General features: G+C 62.3%; 1 protein-coding gene across 6 annotated transcripts in view; it reads right to left on the bottom strand.

The window, feature by feature from the left end:
- CROCC2 (ciliary rootlet coiled-coil, rootletin family member 2) overlaps nt 1–19,840 on the bottom strand; it is a 68,259-nt gene that overhangs the window by 8,495 nt on the left and 39,924 nt on the right. For 3 of the 6 annotated variants that reach the window (XM_019958043.2, XM_019958044.2, XM_070787064.1), the window contains exons 20-25: nt 19,174–19,266; nt 16,036–16,179; nt 12,855–13,072; nt 11,192–11,351; nt 9,780–9,932; nt 8,626–8,983 (exon numbers count right to left, since the gene is read on the bottom strand). In XM_019958043.2, coding sequence (XP_019813602.2) covers nt 8,626–8,983; nt 9,780–9,932; nt 11,192–11,351; nt 12,855–13,072; nt 16,036–16,179; nt 19,174–19,266 — 1,126 coding nt within the window. Of the gene's footprint in view, nt 1–612; nt 1,286–6,395; nt 7,594–8,625; nt 8,984–9,779; nt 9,933–11,191; nt 11,352–12,854; nt 13,073–16,035; nt 16,180–19,173; nt 19,267–19,840 lie in introns of those variants that run through there. The other 3 variants (XM_070787066.1, XM_019958040.2, XM_070787065.1) reach the window with 3 other exon arrangements.

The raw sequence follows: 19,840 nt of genomic DNA, 5'->3' as shown, positions 1-19,840 counted from the left end.
TGTCCCTCTGAGCTCTTGGGCTTAGGTCCTCAACCTTCTCATCCACTGGTGACTTGGATCGGTCTGTTCGTCGGTTGGGCAACGTCCAGTGCGGGTGGGCATGGGCGGCAGGTACAGCCGCCTGGTCCTGCCCTCTGGGAGCCCGGAGCCCTCTGGCCAGTCCTGGGACAGAACCGTCACTGGGAAGAGCTCACGTGTAAGGGGCAGAGCCCTTCTCTTCAGACAGTGGGCCTCAGCGGCCCGGACGGAGGCCATGTCTGCTGTGGGTTCCTGGCAGCTGGACGCTTCCGGACTCTGCCCTGCTCGCCTTCCGGCTCGCCCTCCCGCCAGCCTCTGCTGCTTTCACCACGATACTGATGCAGTCAGTTTTCTTATTCTCTTTCAAAATCCCTTGGAAAATCTCAAACATCTATTCTCTGTAAACTGCTATCAACTTGTCCAGTTTCCCTCCAAATGTACCACAAACAAGTAGACAAAACTGAACCAACAAACCAACAACCAAAATCAACAACCGAGAGAGCAGGCGCGTAAGCAAAGAGCAGATTATCTGGAAGCCGATCAAAAGCTTGTAACCGCCCAGAGCCAGCTCGCTCTCCAGTAAGACAAGTGACGAAAAGAGACACAAGCTTTAATTATTCTTCCATTAACAAATAACCTTTGAACGAAAGAAGAAATAAAGACACAAACTCCTAGAAAATTGGTTAAAAAAAAGGGAGGGGGGAAGAATTATATTGAAAACCATGATGAAGGAAAATGGGCTAATATTGAATACGTTTACTATTGAAAGAATAAGCCCAAACATAAATACATCACTTATATAATCAAAGAAATCAGAAATGTTACAACAACAAAAAGAGGATGTTATTAGGGATAAAAATGAACAAAAAGGAGAAAAGAGATAAAAGTTAATTCTTTGAAAAGGCCAATAAAACAGATGAACTGTTGGCAAGTTAAATAGAAACAAAAATCTCTTAACATCAGGGACAGAAACAGATGTAACTACAGATATAAATGAAATCTAACTACCAGTCCATCCTAAAGGAAATCAACTCTGAATATTCATTGGAAAGACTGATGCTGAAGTTAAAGATCCAATACTTTGGCCACCTGATGCGAAGAGCTGACTCATTTGAAAAAACCCTGATGCTGGCAAAGATTGAAGGCAGGAGAGGAGAAGGGGACGACAGAGGATGAGATGGTTGGATGGCATCACCGACTCAATGGACATGAATTTGAGCAAACTCCGGGAGATGGTGATGGACTGGGAGGCCTGGTGTGCTGCAGTCTGTGGGTTTGCAAAGAGTCAAACACGACTTAGTGAATGAGCAACAACAACACGTGTAAATAATGGTTAAATATGAGAGTGATTCCCTGGTGGTGCATTAAAAAATATGGGATGAGTGACTTCCAAATGTCAAAAACTGACCCCAGAAGAGATGGAAAACTGAAACAGACCAAGGGGGAAGAGTTGGGAGAGGGAATTCAAATGGTTATTTAAGACGACAGGTTAGGCAGGGAGCTTGCGGGTAAGTTCAATGCAGCCTTTCAAGAAAGCTTAACTCTGAGGCAGTTTAGACTCTCTCAGGTGACAGAAAAACATGGAAAGCTCATCAATTCATTTTATGAAAATAAAATACATGTAACATATTAAAGAACTCGGGTAAGTATGGCACCCTAAAGGAACACAGACATTCTTGATCAAACATTAGGAATCCACTCCAGCCACAGCGCGGGCCAGTGCCTCCAGCCCGGGAGGCCGAGCCGCTCCCCGCTTTGCTTCTAGAACCTGGACGGAAGCCTGATTCAGGCCCTGGAGGCAAGCTCTCTGTGGAAGAGGAGGGTGTGGAGGGCGTGTGGCGACCTGGTGGACGTGGCGTGCCTGGGTGCCAGGAGGCCGCCGCGAGCCCTCCGAGCCATTGAGGCCGTGACCTGGCTCTGGGCCGAGGACAGCCTCGGGCAGCCTCTCCCAGTGGGCGGGCGCCAGGCCCCCCGCTGCGCCTGCGCTGGCTGGGCCACCAGCGGCCTCCGGGCCCCCGGGGGCCTGTGTTCGCGCGTGTCCTAACCTCAGGGCTCGGGTCTGTGTTGTTGATCCATTGAATTCCCAGGGTAGCCCTGGAAACGGCGGGAAGCGGGGGGTGGTTTGTTCTCAAACAAGAATCTTACTGTTTGCATAGCACAGCCTACCATTTAATTAGAAAAATATGTTTTTAATTAACTTTCTCTTGACAAACACATTGGCTTATGTGAAACGGGGGAAAATCCAGTCCGTGAAAGTGAAAGATGTTGTAAAAGGCAGGCCTCGCTCTAGCTCACACTGGCAGCCTGGCCACCTGGCCTGGATGCGCTGTGGGTGTGTGGCCGTGAGTCCTGAGTGCCCGGCCAGCGGGAAACACTGCAGCTCAGGTTCCCTGGGAGTGCGGGCGTGCCAGGGGCCTCTGCTGACTTAGGGGCGCCTGAAACCCCTCCCCGGCGCCCACTGCAATGGCCAGCAGATCACAGAAACTGGGAAACTTTCCTCAGAGCTGGAGTCAGGGACTTTGAGGGTTCCCGAAAGATGGAGAACAGATGAAGCCAACTGGCCCCAAAATAGGAGAATCGATAGTTGCCAGGGTTCTTAGAAAAATCGGACATAATATGCATAGATTTCAGCACACATGCTCTGCTAAACACTTGGCCAAGCAAAAAATGAGTGTGGGCAGAGAGATGGAAACAACATCCTGAACATGCTGTCAGCACCCGAGTGGAGCCCATGTGGGGACCCATGTAGGAATCCCATGTGGGACCCCCTTGTAGGGACCTCAGAAGCCAGGCTGGAGGGGTGCAGGGGTTGGGGGTTGACCTTCAGGGACCAAGGTCATAGGGGTTGAGTCACCAGGAAGGGCTCCAGCTGTTCTCTGAGGTCAGGCCGCACTCCCTATTCCCGGAACAGAAAAGTTCTGGGGGACTCAGCAATGCCTCTGGTGCCACTCCCCCACATCTCCTCATATCTCCCCACATCTCCACACATGTCCCCACATCTCCCCCACATCTCCTCATATCTCCCCACATCTCCACACATGTCCCCACATCTCCACACATGTTCCCACATCTCCACACATGTCCCCACATCTCCACACATCTCCTCATATCTCCCCACATCTCCACACATGTCCCCACATCTCCACACATCTCCTCATATCTCCCCACATCTCCACATATCTCCACACATCTCCTCATATCTCCCCACATCTCCACATATCTCCACACATCTCCTCATATCTCCCCACATCTCCTCATATCTCCCCACATCTCCACATATCTCCACACATCTCCTCATATCTCCCCACATCTCCTCATATATCCCCACATCTCCACATATCTCCCCACATCTCCTCATATCTCCCCACATCTCCACACATCTCCCCACATCTCCACACATGTCCCCACATCTCCACACATGTCCCCACATCTGCACACATCTCCACACATGTCCCCACATCTCCACACATGTCCCCACATCTCCCCACATCTCCACACATGTCCCCACATCTCCACACATGTCCCCACATCTCCCCACATCTCCACACATGTCCCCACATCCCCACACATGTCCCCACATCTCCACACATGTCCCTACATCTCCACACATCTCCTCATATCTCCCCACATCTCCACATATGTCCCCACATCTCCACACATCTCCTCATATCTCCCCACAGCTCCACACATGTCCCCACATCTCCACACATCTCTTCATATCTCCCTGTGTTTCCACACAGGTCCCCACATCTCCCCACATCTCCTCACATGTCCCTACATCTCCTTGCATCTCCTCATATCTCCCACATCTCCACACATCTCCCCACATCTCCACACACGTCCCCACATCTTCACACACGTCCCCACATCTTCACACATCTCCTCATGTCTCCACACATCTCCCCACATCTCCTCATATCTCCATATATCTCCCTATATCTCCTTATATCTCCACACATCTCCCTATATCTCCTCATGTCTCCACACATCTCCCCACTTCTCCCCACATCTCCTCATATCTCTATATCTCTCTCTATATCTCCACACATCTCCCTACATCTCCTCATATCTCCCCACATCTCCCCATGGTTCCCCATACCTCCCCACAACTCCCAATGCTCCCCACATCTCCCCCCGTCTCTACACATCTCTCCGTGGCTCCCCCACACCTCCCCATGGCTCTCTCATGTCTCCCCACGGCCCCCCGTGGCTCCCCTTGGAATCTGGCTCTCTGCCTTTCCTTTGAGCCTGAAATGTCTGGGCAGAGACGCATGAAACCCCTGATGGGTTCCTCTGTACCCCAGCTTGGAACAAGACCAGATCAGACCCCCTTCTTGAAAGAAGGAAAAAGAATTAGCAAGTGAGTTGCTGTCAGCTATGGTTCAGGAGAGCAGCCAGTCCCCAGAGTCTGATCTGAGGGTCTTGAATTGAAAAGTGAGAAATGCGAATCGTGTCAGAAAACGGTAACTGACTTTCTCAAGAAGGTGAGACCAGAGCCGGAGCCAGAGAGTGAACCATCCTCAGTGAAAACATGAGGGCTTGCCCAGGGCCTCGGGGAGGCAGGGAGAGCAGCCAGGGCGGCTGAGCTCTCTGAGACCCTGAGTGCCCAAGCACGGTGACAGGAAGGTGAAGTTCAAGGTCAGCAAGGAGGGCAGGGCCGAGCGGAGGGCGGGCTGCAGCGAGGTTTCAGTGGGAACCGCCCAGAGCAGAGCAGGCTCTGTAGGCCCAGAGGCACAGGTGTACACGCTCTGCAGCTGGGAGGCCCAGGGTCCAGCCAAGGGGTCCCTGAGCTCAGGAGATGCACGCTTTCTCTTCACGCTTAACACTGAGCGGCAGGCAAAGTGCTTCCGTTACAGTGCCGCCTGCCCCAGAGGCGACCAGGAAGGGGAGGAGCTGTGACGCCACGTGCAGACGCTGGAGGGAAGGGGGGCTGGGGTGGGGGAAACACGCATACACGGCCCCCAAGTAAAAGGACACAAAGGGGCCGTCACGGCAGGGAGTGTCCCGTCAGCGACGGGAGAGAAGCAGAGTGCAGTCAGCACACAGCTTTAATTTCTTCGAGAGACGGGAACACCGGAAAACCTGACCTGCCTCCCAAGAAACCGTGTGCAGGCGGAGAAGCAACAGTCAGAACCTGACACGGAACAGCAGACTGGCTCCAAATCGGGAAAGGAGTGCGTCAGGGCTGGATATTGTCACCCTGCTTGTTTAACTTGTATGCAGAGTACATCATGTGAAATGCCAGGCTGGATGAAGCACAAGCTGGAATCAAGATTGCTGGGAGAAATATCAATAACCTCAGATATGCAGATGACACCACCCTTATGGCAGAAAGCGAAGAAGAACTAAAGAGCCTCTTGATGAAAGTGAAAGAGGAGAGTGAAAAAGTTGGCTTAAAGCTCAACATTCAGAAAACGAAGATTGTGGCACCTGGTCCCATCAGTTCATGGCAAATAGATGGGAAACAATGGAAACAGTGACAGACTTAATTTTGGGGGTCTCCAAAATCACTGCAGATGGTGACTGCAGCCATGAAATTAAAAGACACTTGTTCCTTGGAAGAAAAGCTATGACCAAACTAGAGAGCATATTAAAAATCAGAGACGTTACTTTGCCAACAAAGGTCCATCTAGTCAAAGCTACGGTTTTTCCAGTGGTCATGTATGGGTGTGAGAATTGGACTATGAAGAAAGCTGAGCACTGAAGAACCAATGCATTTGAACTGTGGTGTTGGAGGAGACTCTTGAGAGTCCCTTGAACAGCAAGGAGATCCAACCAGTCCATCCTAAAGGAAATCAGTCCTGAGTGTTCATTGAAAGGACTGATGTTGAAGCTGAAACTCCAGTACTTTGGCCACCTGATGCGAAGAGCTGACTCATTTGAAAAGACCCTGATGCTGGGAAAGATTCAAGGCGGGAGAGAAGGGGAAGACAGAGGATGAGATGGTTGGATGGCATTACTGAGTTGATGGACATGAGTCTGAGTGAACTCCGGGAGTTGGTGATGGACAGGGAGGCCTGGCATGCTGCAGTCCACGGGGTCGCAGAGTCGGACACGACTGAGCGACTGAGCTGAACTGAAGGGAGGCTGACGAAGTGACAGCCAAATACACACAGAGCCAAGTGCAGAGTCCAAGGTCGGGGTGGTGGGGTGGGGTGGCACTGCCAGCACGGAGCAGAGTAGAATTCAAGACAAATAGCGTGGGACAGGGCACAGAAGCTTCCAGTTCACGTTAGACAGAGCGTGTCACAGAAATCAGAAATTAAAGACTGATAGAAATAAGAGGAGACATTGCCTCCCAGTAATTGTAGTGGGAAAATTCAACATGTGATTCTTAGCTCTGATAAACTCAGGAGACAGAATGCGGATGGAATATGTGAAAGTTGCATTTGTGAGGTTAATTTAATAGAGACATTTTGAAAATTGTAACCTGCAAACAGGAAACGGCTTTTAAATGTGCGTGGAACAGATACACGTGAACATACATGTGAAACGGAACACAGCCTGGGCCCCTCCTCTGCTCTCTCAGCCCCTCCCCCAGTGCCTGGGCACCTCACAAGCTCCCAGCCAGGACCTGGTCCCACGGCGGGTAAACCTGACCCCCGACCCCGCACACTTGGAGAGCGCCTAGGCTGGGCCAGTGTCACCTCTCCCTGCCCTGAGAGCACAGATCTGGGCGGTTGCAGCCTGTCTTGACCCTGCCCCTTGCTCGCTGTGCCTTGGGGGCCAAGTTGCTCCCTGCTCAGGACTCAGTTTCCCCAGTCTGTAAAGTAAGGGCTGGACCACCTCAAAGATGCTCTGCTCTGGTCAACCCTGAGGAGTCAGTTCTGTGGGGCCCAGTGTGCCTGGGGGCCATCTGCTTCAGCCAGCTCAGCGGCCTCTGACCACGTGCAGCTGAAACCTCTCCTTCCTCAGCAGCCCTCTCGGCCTCCCCGTCCCCCCACTGCCCTGGGGTGTGGGTGCTCGCCACCTGCAGCCTCCACCTCTTATAGCCCGCCGCACATGCTGGGCGCCTCGCCTGCAGCCTCGGGAGCGCCTCCTCCTGCAGAGCCCACATGGCTTGTGCACTGCTCAGCTTGTCCTCCACCTGGTGCCAGCCTGGGGGGCAAGCGGGGCCACTCGCCTGGCTCCCAGGTTCGGGAGGCACCTGCATGGCCCAGGAGACTGAGGCGCCGTGGGTCTAGGTGGCCGACACCCAGCTGGTGGAGAGGCCTCCGTCTGATCGTCCCCTGCTCTACTTGTCCTGCCTGGAAGCTCAAGGTCCCTAGGGGAGGTGATCCTTCCCCACCCAGCCTTCTCTCCTTCTGGCTTTGCCCCCGGAAGCCCCTCCCTTGGACGCTGTGGTAGGCCCCGGCCTGCCTCCTGAGCAGACCCAGTAGGGGGAGGGTACAGAAATGAGGCGGGGTGACCAGCAGGGCAGCGGCCCTCTCTCTGAGGGGGTGACGCAGGGCAGGGACCTAGCGGGGGAAGGGCCACGTGACTGCAGACGAGCTGGGCGCCGTGGTCTGGAGGCCCTGGAGGTCTCTGGACTAGACTCTCTTGTGATGCGGAAGCATGGCTGAGAAAGACCGCCGGCTGCCAAGTGCAAAATGCCCTCGGTGGGTGTGTGCTCTGAGGGCAGCCCCTGGGGCCCAAGCCTGGCGTTTCCTAGGATGACCCGTGCCATGGCACCCGGGGCAGGGCAGAGGTAGGAGGTCCCCTTCTCTGCCACGGCCAGCGCCTTCTGCAGCTGCCCTATGCGGCTGAGGGCCCAGGTGGGCTCGCTCTCAGCCTCGCCCTACCAGGCGCTCAGGCCCCCCGCCTGGGAGCGCCAGACGTCCTGGGGGGGACTGAGGTTGGGGGCAGCCCGTGGGTGGGCAGACAGTCCACATGCCCGGCTGGTGGCTGGTGGTGGGGCAGCTCAGGGCTGCTCGGGGCAGGGCTCATGGGGGTCCCCAGGGCAGCAGGGTGGGGGCTTGGTCCCCAGAGTGCAGGTCACCGAAGCACTCTGGGGTAACCTGGCCAGCCCCTGGGATGGGTCCTCGGAGGATGGGCCCTGTGGCTGGCGGAGCACAGAGACAGCTGGACAAGGGGGAAGCTGGGCTTCCAGTGGCTCAAGTGTTTAGTGGTGTTTGTCCCACTGGGTCCCGCCAGGGTCTCAGCAGAGCCAGGGGGGACAGACAGAAGGCCTGCAGCCCAAGTGAGAGTCTCCTCCCCGCCCTGCTAAGCCCCCCGGGCGTGTCCTAGCAACTCCCTTTACCCTTCCCACTGGGCATCCCACAGCTTCTGCGTCAGGTCCCTCTGGGCGTCCCTCATGGAGGCCCGGGCCCCTTCTGCCCTGCGGGCTCCAGGGCCGGGCGAGAGCCACCAGAGCAGCGAGCGGGACCGGCCCTCTGAGCCTGAGGACAGAGGCGACCGCTGGGTGCGCTGGGGGCGCAGTGAGGGTGCAGATGGCCACTGGGAGCGGTGGGGGCGCGGACTACCGCTGGGCACGGTGGGGGGTGGACACAGAGGCACAGGCGCCCCGACCCCTCACGCTGCTGGCCTCACTCTCAGGGAGCGAGGGAGAGCCCCGGGGGGGCTGGGGCGCCCCGGGTGGGTGAGAGGGTGGGCGTGGAGGGCACTGACCTCTGGTGGGGGGCCCTGCTGGCTCAGGAGAGGCCACAGGGCTCCATCCGTGGAGCCCCACGCTGGGGCGGAGCATGGACCACAGCTGGCCCCGCTGGTCCTCCGTTTCCCGCTGGGTGCCCTCGGCGCGGGCCGGCTCCTGTTTGAGGCCGTGGGCCCGGCCACAGGCCCTGTCCGGGCGAGCCTGGAGGCTGTCGGCCACGCCATCGGCCTGCAGCAGCTTCCGGGCGACGCCACGCAGCTCAGCCCAGAGGGCCCGCTCGGACCCTCGGCTCTCGCAGAGCTGCCGCTCCAGGTGCTTCTCCCGGGTCTTGGCCTGGGCCTCCACCTCTGCCAGCATCCGCCGCAGCCTCCGGACCTGTGGGACGGGTGTGGGGGCTCCAGACCCTCCAAGACTCACCAGGCATCTCGGCCTCACCCCGTCCTTGGGGTGTCACAGCCGGGGGACCCTTGACTTGCCTCCCAAAGCATGTCTGGCAGCGGGGACCCCTGAGCCCAGGTGGGGAGAGCACCCCAGGACCACCAAGCAGGTCCCGGCAGGCAGCATAGAGCCTGGCTGGCAGCCACACGACCCTCGCCAGAGAAGGTGATGGCCAAAGGCCGCCTGCTCCGGGGCCTGTGCGGGGCCAGCCCCAGGCCAGTCTGCCACAGCTCACCCGCTGTCGTCCTGAGTCCAGGGCCCCCGCCATGGGCTTCCAAAGGGGTAAACAGGACCAGCGGAATGCTGTCCCGTCAGCACACGCAGGCCAGTGGCCAGGCCACCCCTCCTCCCGATCACTTCACTCCCACCCCCCAAGCCCCCTGCCCCCGACCAGGACCTGTCCCCAGGGACCTCCCGCTGGGCCACTGTCCTCTCCTTCCTCTGGGTGGTGCAGCCCCGGGGCAGACGGGCCCTCCCTGACCCAACCATGCCTCTGCAGCATCCGCCCTGTCCCTCCCAATGCGGACACCCTGTCTGCTGCTGCAGACCCTGCCCACAGCCTGACCTGTGCCCCAGCCCCCAGGGTGCCCCTCTGCAGTCGGCTGAGGGGCCTCTGAATACTCGTGAGCAAACGGGGAATAAATGCAGCCGCCCCCGCCCCTCGGGAGGTGCCCGGGCCCCCACGCACGGTCCGGTTCCGGCCAGACGGAAGCCCCAGGTGCTGGGCGCCCACCTCCCACTGCGAGTCCTCGCGGGCGGCCTTCGCCTCAGCCACCAGCGTCTGCAGTGCCAGGGCCTCCTGCCGGCTTGGCTCCTGGGCACCCCGGGTCTGCAGCCGCACCAGCTCCCGGCTCTTTCTCTGGTTCTCTGCCTCCAGCGTCGTCACCTGGACATGGAGGGGCCACTGTGATGGGGCTGCCTGGGCCCCTGTGCCAGAAGGGGCTGGGGTAGTTGGCGAGCTGTGCTGACCCCCGCCCCTGCTCACATGCTCTGGGGAGAGGCCCCCCTCTCGGGCAGCAGACGGAATGCAGGGAGGCTGAGTCACGCCCCACTCAGGGCTGCAGTCTGCTCTGCGCCCTTGGGAGAGCAGGCTCTAGGAGCTGACCCCTTGGGAGAGCAGGCTCCAGGAGCTGACCCGGGCAGCAGACGGAATGCGGGGAGGCTGAGTCACGCCGCACTCAGGGCTGCAGTCTGCTCTGCGCCCTTGGGAGAGCAGGCTCCAGGAGCTGACCCCTTGGGAGAGCAGGCTCTAGGAGCTGACCCCTTGGGAGAGCAGGCTCCAGGAGCTGACCCCTTGGGAGAGCAGGCTCTAGGAGCTGACCCCTTGGGAGAGCAGGCTCCAGGAGCTGACCCCTTGGGAGAGCAGGCTCCAGGAGCTGACCCCTTGGGAGAGCAGGCCCTAGGAGCTGACCCCTTCAGCCACTCTCCAGCCCCTGCTGGTGCCTGCCATCTTGAGGCCGGGACCCTGAGGAGCCCAGAGAGGTGAATGATGCCTGGTGTACAGGCCACATGAACAAGGAGTGTACTTGTGCCTGTCCCTACAGCGATTCACCAACTGCAGTGTCTGTAGAAAGCTGAAAAAGTGTGTGCTCACGTTTGGCAGGCCTCCCACATGAGGGGGGCTCTAGGACCCCCCTGGGGTGAGCTTGAGACCAAGGCGGTTTGTCAGTGGCTGCGGCCTCAGAAGCCAAGGCCGGCTGATGAAGTGGTGCCCATCTGTTCACGCTGAGCTCGGAGGCAGCATGATGGGAGGAGCCCAGGCCACCTGGGGGTCGTGGGCACTGCCTGGCTGAACCCCCACAGCCAGCATCAGGCACCGGGTGCCAGAGAAGGTATGTCAGGAGAATCCCACCATCTGTCCCTCCGCCCCGTGTGGCTGGGTCTCCTTGGTGTGATCTTTGTGGAGCAGAGCCGTGCTAACCCCTGGCTGGATTTCTGGCTCCCGGGCTCCATGGGCATCAGGGCGATTGTTTTAAGCCAGGGAGTTTGGGGCTTGCCTTTATGTCTCGCTGGCAGGCCCAACCTGGGCTCCGTGGGTCTGAGCCGCACTGCAGCTGCGGCTCCCAGCCTGGGGACAGTGCCCTGGGGGCCTGGAGGCGGGAATGGGGCTGCTCCTGGGGTGGGGGCCCAGGGTGGCGCCCTCACCTGTCTGCGTAGCTCCTGGAGCTGCTGCTGGGTGTCCACGGCCGCCCGCTCCGCCTCCCGCAGGCTGGCCCGCAGCTCGCCCGCCTGCTTCTGGGCCGATGCCCAGGCCTCCTCCAGGACCAGGACCTTCTGCTCCCTCTCCTCCGTGGAGCGCTTGAAGCTGAGCGGAGGGGTGAGGGCGGGCTCAGGCTGGGGAGCGCGGGGCGGCTCCGGCACCCCCAGGGGACCGTCCTGGAGACCAGCAGGCCGCCATCTCCCTACCTGCCATCCTAGCTTCCCAAAGCCCAGCCTCTGCGGGCATGCTCTGTCTGGGTCGGACTCTGCAATGGCCGCACCGCTCGCCAGGGCCATGTCTCAGCCCCTCCCCGGGTCTCAGCCCCCTCCTCAGGTCTCAGCTCCCCCCGCCCAGGTCTCATACCCCCAGGTCTCAGCCCCCTTCCCTGATCTCAGCCCCCTCCCCAGGTCTCAGCCCACCCCCCCTGGGTCTCAGCCCCCCTCCCTGATCTCAGCACCCCCTCCCCAGCTCTCAGCCCCCCTCCCCAGGTTACACACCCTTCCCAGGTCTCACACCCCTCCCCAGGTCTCACACCCCTCCCCAGGTCTCAGCATCCCCTCCCTGGGTCTCAGCACCCCCTCCCCTGGTCTCAGCCCCCTCCCTGGGTCTCAGCCGCCCGCTCCCCAGGTCTCAGCCCCCTTCCCTCATCTCAGCCCCCTCCCCAGGTCTCAGCCCATCCCCTCTGGGTCTCAGCCCCCCTCCCTGATCTCAGCACCCCCTCCCCAGCTCTCAGCCCCCCTCCCCAGGTTACACCCCCTCCCCGGGTCTCACACCTCTCCCCAGGTCTCACACCCCTCCCCGGGTCTCAGCATCCCCTACCTGGGTCTCAGCATCCCCTCCCCGGGTCTCAGCACCCCCTCCCCGGGTCTCACACCCCTCCCTGGGTCTCACACCCCTCCCCGGGTCTCAGCATCCCCTCCCCGGGTCTCAGCACCCCCTCCCCGGGTCTCACACCCCTCCCCGGGTCTCAGCATCCCCTCCTCGGGTCTCAGCACCCCCTCCTCGGGTCTCAGCCCCCTCCCTGGGTCTCAGCCGCCCGCTCCCCGGGTCTCAGCCCCCTTCCCTGATCTCACCCCTCCCCAGGTATCAGTGCCCCCACTCCCTGGGTCTCAGCCCCCTCCCTGGGTCTCAGCTCCCTTTCCCAGGTTACACCCCCTCCCCAGGTCTCAACCCCCCTCCCCAGGTTACACCCCCTCCCCGGGTCTCAGCCCCCCTCCCTAGGTCTCAGCCCCCTCCCCAGCCCCGTCCCGGCCCCCATGGCCCCTCTGAGGCTCTCTGTGAAGGCCGCAGCACCCTGCAGGCCATCCTGCCCCTGGGGGGCCTCCTTCGCTCCCCAGCCCTTGGCCGTCTCCTTCCGGCCGCTCGGGGCCTGTCTCCCCTACTGGACGGAACTCCTCAAGGGTGGGGACAGGCCCGCGACGTCCCAGCCTCCCCTTCCCAGGCCTGCACTGTGGACTGTCTGGGTGGGCAGCTGGCACCCGGGCCTGGCTGGTGGGCCCTCTGCACCATCGTCGGGCCCCGCCCTGTAGGACAGCCTGTGTCCCACCGCCCTGCCCCCGGGGCCTAATCGGGCTGGCTGGAGGGAGCTGCTCCTGGGGGCCGCCCTACCTGGCCTTCTCCTGCTCGGCCCGGCGGAGGGTGGCCCGCAGCTCGGTGTTGGAATCCCGCAGTGCGTCCTTCTCTCGGGCCGCATCGGCCAGCGCCCGGCGGGCGTCCCGGGCCTCCTTTTGCAGCCCCTCCTGGGTCTCCTCGCTGCCCTGCAGCTCCCGGTGCAGTGCGGCCAGCGCCTCGTGGGCCTCGTCCAGCTGTGCCCGCAGCGTCTCGGCCTGAGGGGGAGCGGGTGGCTCTAGGGGCGGTGGAGGGCCACGGGCCGGGGTCTGGCTGCAGCAGTGTCCCCTGCCTCGGGTCCTCCAGCCTTGAAGGAGAAGCAGGAGGCCTGGCTTTGCCCAGCCCACTGAGGCTGCAGGGGAGCTCCTGGGGGCCCATCCCAGACCCCAGCAAAGAACACCCCGACCCTTTCTGATCCTGAAGCACCACTGGGCTCCCTCCCCGCATGCCCGGGACGTGGTCGCTGGCCAGCAGGGCCTGTGAGGGACATAGCTCTGCCCACAGTGTGCACTGGCCCCACCTGCTGTCCCTCAGGCCCACTCTTGTCCTTCAGTGAGGATGTGGGGCCCCGGCCTGCCCGCCCCGGTGTGGACAGACGCCTCGTACCCTGGACTCTGGAACCCTGCCCCGTCTGCGGCCTCAGCTCCCACTTGGTGAAGGGGGCGTGGAGAGACAGGGTGTGGAAAGATGGGATTGTGGAGAGACAGGACCGTGGAGAGATGGTGGAGTGGGAGACGTGGGGAGTGGAGGGACAGGTCAGTGGAGGGACAGGACCGTGGAAGGATGGGCCGTGGGGAGGGCTGTCTCTGGGCAGGCTCCCTGATGATTCTCCGGCTGCAGCAGAGCCACCGGGGCCAGGCTGTTGCCGTCTCAGGAGCGGGTGTTGGGGCCTGCACCAGCATGGAGGGCCTCAAACCCCAGGGAAGGCTGTGGAGCAAGTGGCGACCTCAGGCTGCCCTGGGCCTGTGTGCCGAGCCAAGCCGGGAGACGGGGCAGGTGCGTCCTTGCCCCCTGCCAGGCCTGTGCTGGCCCCAGAGAAGGGCACTCGCCGCGCCAGAACTGCGGTCTGTGTCACCCCATAACTGGGGCCTCCTCACCCACAGCTTCCAGGCAGGGCCTGGGGAGTCAGTGGTTTTGTGAGTCTGAGAGCTCAGCTGAACCGCGGGTAGGGGGGTCAGTGGTCCAAACTGCCCTGGGACACAGGTTGCCTGCAGACCCCTGGGCTCAGCCCCTGCTGGGGGGCCTGGAGGGGACTGCAGACCCCGGGAAGGGGCAGACCATCCTGGACGCAGGGACTGTGGGGTGGGGGCTCGCCGAGGCTCGGCCAGGACCTTGGGTCTCCCCTCTGACCAGGGAACCCTGGAGAAGGCATGTCCCCCCCCTGCAGGAAGAGAGGGAGGAAGCCTCCAGGGGAGCCACGCAGAGTGGTGTCCGGCGCCGGCTTGAAGCGAGCCCACTCTGGCTACTGCAGCGGGGCACTCTCCGGGTCTCTGGCCCGCTGGCTCCCGCGTCCGCCCACGGTTCCTGTTGTTCTGTTTTTGGGAAGGGCCGCTCTCCGCTCCCCTCCCGCCCCCCACATGTGGGAGCCACAACCGTGAGCAGCGTTTTCCGCCGAGCTCAGCAGAAATCCACCCTGAAGGTCAAGCACCAGGGAGAGGGCCTATCCATCATAAAAAGCTGTTTTCATTTCCCAGGGCTGAGGAGATGAAAACAAGCAAAACAAACGCGGGCCCCTCCCCCCGCCGCGTGAGAACAGCCATCCCTTTTACAGGAATCTTACGGCCAAATCGCTTAATGTGATTATAATAATTATTTCTTTACTAGAAATTGTATAAACAGCCTCTTTTGAAATCTCCTGCAGGGAGGTGACCCGAGGGCTCTGCATGGAGGCGGGAAAGCAGGGGAGAGGCTGTGCGGGCCCCAGCCCTGCGTGTGAGCACACGGAGCATGTGGCGTGTGCATCCACACACATCTATGTGTCCACCCGCGTGTGTGGTGCACGTGCACGCGAGTGTGCATGGACTCGTGCATGCTGCTTGCTGCACGTGTGTGTTGTCCATATGTGCTTGCATATGTGAATGCATTTACGTGAGCTGTCACTGTGTTCCTCTGCATGGGAGTGTGCTCTTTACATGCATGGAGGTGTATGTGCTGCATATGAGCTGCATGGTGGGTGCATGCACACACACACACAAGCATGCACACACGCGTGCACACATGCACACATACGCACGTGCGCACACATGTACACACGCACACATGTGTGGACCTCAGGCAGGGCTGCCAGAGGCCTGGATGTCCCTCCAGTTTAAAGGCTGTGAAATGTTATGGTTTCCATGGTGACTCTGGGCCAGCCTGGCGCCTGGGAGGGCTCTCCAGGCTCCCTCTCTCTGCCATTGTTCCCCTTGCCCCCCTTACCCGCTTCAGCCTCCCCATCACCCCAGCCCTTTCCTGGGGCCCCTCTCCTTTCTGGGGGCAGCGATCAGGGAACCCAAACTCCCCACGAGGCCATGCTCTCCCCCTTTACCCCAAGCACGGATGTGCCCAGCCTCCCCGGCTCCTCCCCCTGCTGCCCCCCGTGTTAAAGCCTCACTCTGCTTCCCCGTGTGGTCGCTGACCAGGCCTGACTTTGAAATCTGTTGAAAAGAGACCTTTCTCTTTGGGGCCAAAGTAAACAGGCTGTCATGTTAAATCACGCTCTCTTCCTCTGGCGGCCCCACTTGGGGTGCCGGGGGTGGGCCCAGCCCCTCTCCTCGCTTGCTGCGCCCCTGCCAGCCTTGGCACCCGGCCCGGGAGTGCATGAGGTCGCGGGCCCCGCAGCCCCTCCCCACCCCGTGCCCTCCTGCCCTCCCCCCTGCAGGCGTCCCTGGGCCTGTCAGAGCCCTTCGTCAACACCTCCCCGATCTGCCTGCTGAGCCCGCTCACCCGCCCGCTCGCCTGCCTGGGGCCTTTCCTGGCCGGGCCCCCCCAGGACACCTCACCCGGCTCCTGGAGCCTGCAGCTGGCCTCAGGGCCTTGGCAGGGTAGCACACGGCTGCCCCCAAGCACACCTCTAACCCCGACCCTGGAGCTGCGTCCAGGGTGGGCAGTGCCCCTCGCCCAGGGTCTCTCCACTGCTGGTTGGACGTGGCCCCTGGCTGGGGTCCCTGGTGCCCGCAGGAGCCCCCATGCTGCCCCTCACCTCTCTCCCTGTGCTGCTCCGCTGGGCCACCAGCGCCCGGAGCGTCTCACGCAGGGCCCTGGCCTCCGTCTGGTGGGCAGAGATGGCATCCTCAAACTGGGCCTGCAGGGCCTTCAGCTCTGAGGCCACGGTGCTGATGGTGGCCTGGGGGGTGCAGCAAGCGGTGTGGGGTCAAGGGGCCGCCCCACGTAGGGGCAGCAGGCGGTCCGCTTTGGCCCCCGCACACCGTCCTGGGCCAGCTGGACAGCTCACTCAGGCGCCGCGAGGCAGGGTTGCCACTCTGGCTGACCCGGTGCTGGGTCCTGAGGGGTCACAGTGGTGAAGGGCGTGGGGGCGTGGTGGGGGGCAGAGGCCCCATCTGGATCCCACGGAAGAGCTGACTGCTCCCAAGCTTCCAAGCAGGACGTGGCATGGGGGACGCCCAGCATCTACCCAGGTCTAAGTGCGTAAGAACTCGTGACATGCCTGGGAAGGGTTGGGGGCTCTGCCTGCAGCCCTTGGGCAGGGTCATCCTGGTTCAGACCCTGCGGCCAGGCCCCTAGCTCGGACACCCTTTGGGAAGGGCCCAGCTTGGCCTGACTCTGCTTTCCTGTGGTCCCAGCCCAGGGTGCTCCCTCTGCTGACCAAGGGGCGCCCAGAGCAAGAGCACCCTGCTCCTTGAAGCCCCTCCTGTTGTGCACGGGACGCCACCTGCTCTCTCTGAACTCAGGCCCAGCCCAGCCTCCCCCGTCCGGGGCCCTGCTGCTGCCACCACTGGGGCTCTGGGGGTGACCCCCAGGACCCCTGGATCCACAGGCCGGTGCTCGAGGGCTCTGGCGGGGGGCGCTCCATCAGGCGTGCCCCCGCTTTCGGGGAAGGAGCCCTGCCGGTGCCGCCTGTACCCCCGGCTGCCCCTCTGCACTGAGAAGTGCACCTTGCCCGTCAGGTCTGGCTGTGCCCCTAGGGTGGCCCCAGGGAGGCTGCAGCGAGTGCTCTGTGTTGCCCGGTGGGGAGGGGTGGCCCCTGTGGTGGTGCGCCACACGGCATGGCCACAGCCCCTCCACCCGCGGGGGCCTGCTCGCAGGTCACCAACAACTGGTGTTCCCTGGTTGCCTCTTCTTCCCATCCTCCCCCTCCAGTGGATTTTAATTTCCAGGCCGAGGTGACGAAAGAACCTTTTATGAGCTCCTAGAAGAGTTGGGCTGGCAGGCGCCTCCACCCCAGTCAACTCGAGGGAAGGCTCCCAGGGGACCCTGCCAGCCGGGGCTTCAGCTCCTGGGTCTTGGGGGTCTTTCCTGGTCCCCTGACCACAGGGTGGGCCGAAGGAGCAGCTGGGCAGAGGTCGGGGAAGCGAGCCCCCAACCCCAGGGAACTTCTACAGCCCTCCAGGCTGTGCCCATGGAAGGGCCATCTGGCCTCGGGCGTGGGACCGATCAGGGCGGGGGCTCCCGGGAGAGATGCTCTTGGGCAAGACTTTCCCGGGTGCCAGGAGCTGCTCTGCTCAGTGATCCGGGGATCCAGGTCCCGTGTCAGGCAGCAGGGGGTGAAGAAACACCCTGGCAGCCAACTCCTGATTGCAACACTCCTCCTCCCAGCCCAGTGCCCCTCTCCCCTCCACCCAGCGGGCCCCCTGCACCCCTCCCAGCCCAGTGCCCCTCCCAGCCCAGTGCCCCTCCCCCTGCCCAGTGCCCCTCCCCCACCCAGTAACCCCCTGCCCAAGGCCCCTCCCCCTGCCCAGGGCCCTCCCCCTGCCCAGTGCCCCTCCCCCTGCCCAGTGCCCCTCCTCCACCCAATGCCCCTCCCCCGCCCAGTGCAGTACCCTCCCCACCCAGTGCCCCTCCCCCCGCTGTCTGGTAAGTTGGCGCAAACTGCACGGCCTCCCCGGGTCCTGTCTTCTGGGCGGCCAGCCCTCGGTCAGGAGGCACGTCCACTCGGCCTCTTGTGGGCAGGCCCCAAGCACGGCCCTGCTCGTGGGGTTAGCTCTGGGCTTGACCCTGCAGCCCACGGGCCGTCCACTCACTTGTTTCTGGATTCACTGAGTCGTTCACCAACAGAGGAGCATCTAACCCTGCGCCCCTGGGGCTGGGGACACATGGGGCACCAGTGGGGAAGGCATGTGGCCAGGCCGGGAGCACAGAGGCAGGAGGCAGAGGGGACAGGGTGCGGCCCGGCTGTACCAAGGGAGTGCCCTGAGGGGAGCAGGGAGCCGGGCCTGGCCTCGCCTGTGATCAGCCCTGACCCCTGCAGGGGTTCTGTCCCCCAGCCCCAACCCTGCCCTGAGCCATCACCCCTGCCCCTCCTATCTGCTCCCCACCAGCCCCCCGGGGTCCTGCCTGACCGCACCAGCTGCCCGAGCCCTCCCCCTGTCCTGCCACCCTGCCCTGCCCCTCCTCCAGAGCAGCCCTGGTCTCTGCGGCACCCCACTCCATAAATGGGCCCGCGGGCTGGGGGCATAGGGCCCAGGGGCCTACCCTACTCCCCGGAGTCTTGGTTGCTGTTGCCTGCCCCACCCCCAGACGTGGACTCCTGAGGAGGACTTGGGGCCCCAGGTGGCCAGCCGGCTGCCCGCAGTGGCCTCCATGCCCTGTGGGCCTCTGTCCACTGGCCCAGGCGGGCAGCTGCCTGCTGGGGTCTCCCGGCCCCTTGGATGCCCCCTCCCGCCCTGCTCGGAATTCTCTGCAGGGTCTTTTCCGGGCAGTCTCTGCCTCAGGTCCAATGCGGCCTCCCCAGCTGCGCTTGTCCTCTGGGAGGGGACTCTCCAGAGAGTCAGCCGAGGCCTCTGAGCCTCTGGCAGCCGCGCCTCAGCATGCCAGGGGGGCTAGCGGCACAGACCCGGGCTCTGTCCCCCTCGTGCTGGTGTCAGGCCCTCCCCTCTGCGGCTTCTGCAAGGGCGTGGGGCCTGCCCACCCTCCCCTCCCTGGTCCACCCCACGCTCCCCACCCCATCCCGTTCCATCGCCTTTTCGTCCCATGGAGACACTGTCCCCCCGGCAGGGAGCCTGGGTCATCTGGGGGAAACTGAGGTTCAGGTGGCTGGGGTGGGGTGGAGGGGAGACCCCCCGGGAGCAGGCAGGGAGCGGGTGCCTCTGGGGTCCACTGTGCCTGCTGGGCCGTGTGGGCGGCCAGGCCAGGCGTCCGGCTCTGGCCCGGAGGGGCTCACCTCGGCTTGTTCTTGCTGGCCCTGGGCCTCCTGCCGTACCAGCTGCAGCTCACCCCGCAGCCGGCTCAGCTCCGCGTCTCGTAGAAGCAGGGCCTGAGTGACAGGGGTGGGGCGCTCCTGAGCAGGCTGGGGGCTCTGATGGGGGGCTCAGTGGGGTGCTGGGAGTCACGGCCCCGACACCAGGACAGCGGGCTCTAGGAGCAGGGACCCCCTCGGAGGCAGCTGAGTCCTGGGGGGGCGGGTCCCACCTGCGCCCCCCTCGTCTCCGCCCAGGATGCCCCCCCTCCACCGGCACCTGCCCAGTACCTGCTCTTCCCCAGCGTAGGTCAGGGGGCTTCATGGACCACCTCCTCCCTGGAGCTCCCCACCCACCCCAGGCACAGAGCAAGAACCACGGACAGGTCTTAACCTCCCCAGACGCTCTGCGTCGCTGAGAGTGAGGGGTGGGCAAGGGCCCCCCGGGGGTGCCACATCGCACCCACTGGCCCCAAGGTGGAAGGGCCCTGCTCTGTCGCCAGGCTGGGAGGGGACTCAGAGTGACTCGCAGTCAGTCACAGACATGCCTCCCCCCACGCCAGACCCATCGGGACCCCTGAGAGTCCTGTCACAGTGCGACAACCCACATGTGCGTGTTTACTTATCTGTTCAGTCACTCAATGGTGCGTGC

Source organism: Bos indicus, chromosome 3 (assembly GCF_029378745.1).
Source record: "Bos indicus isolate NIAB-ARS_2022 breed Sahiwal x Tharparkar chromosome 3, NIAB-ARS_B.indTharparkar_mat_pri_1.0, whole genome shotgun sequence".
In the NCBI taxonomy this organism is placed as follows: domain Eukaryota; kingdom Metazoa; phylum Chordata; class Mammalia; order Artiodactyla; family Bovidae; genus Bos; species Bos indicus.
This window is presented reverse-complemented; position numbering and strand designations above follow the sequence as displayed.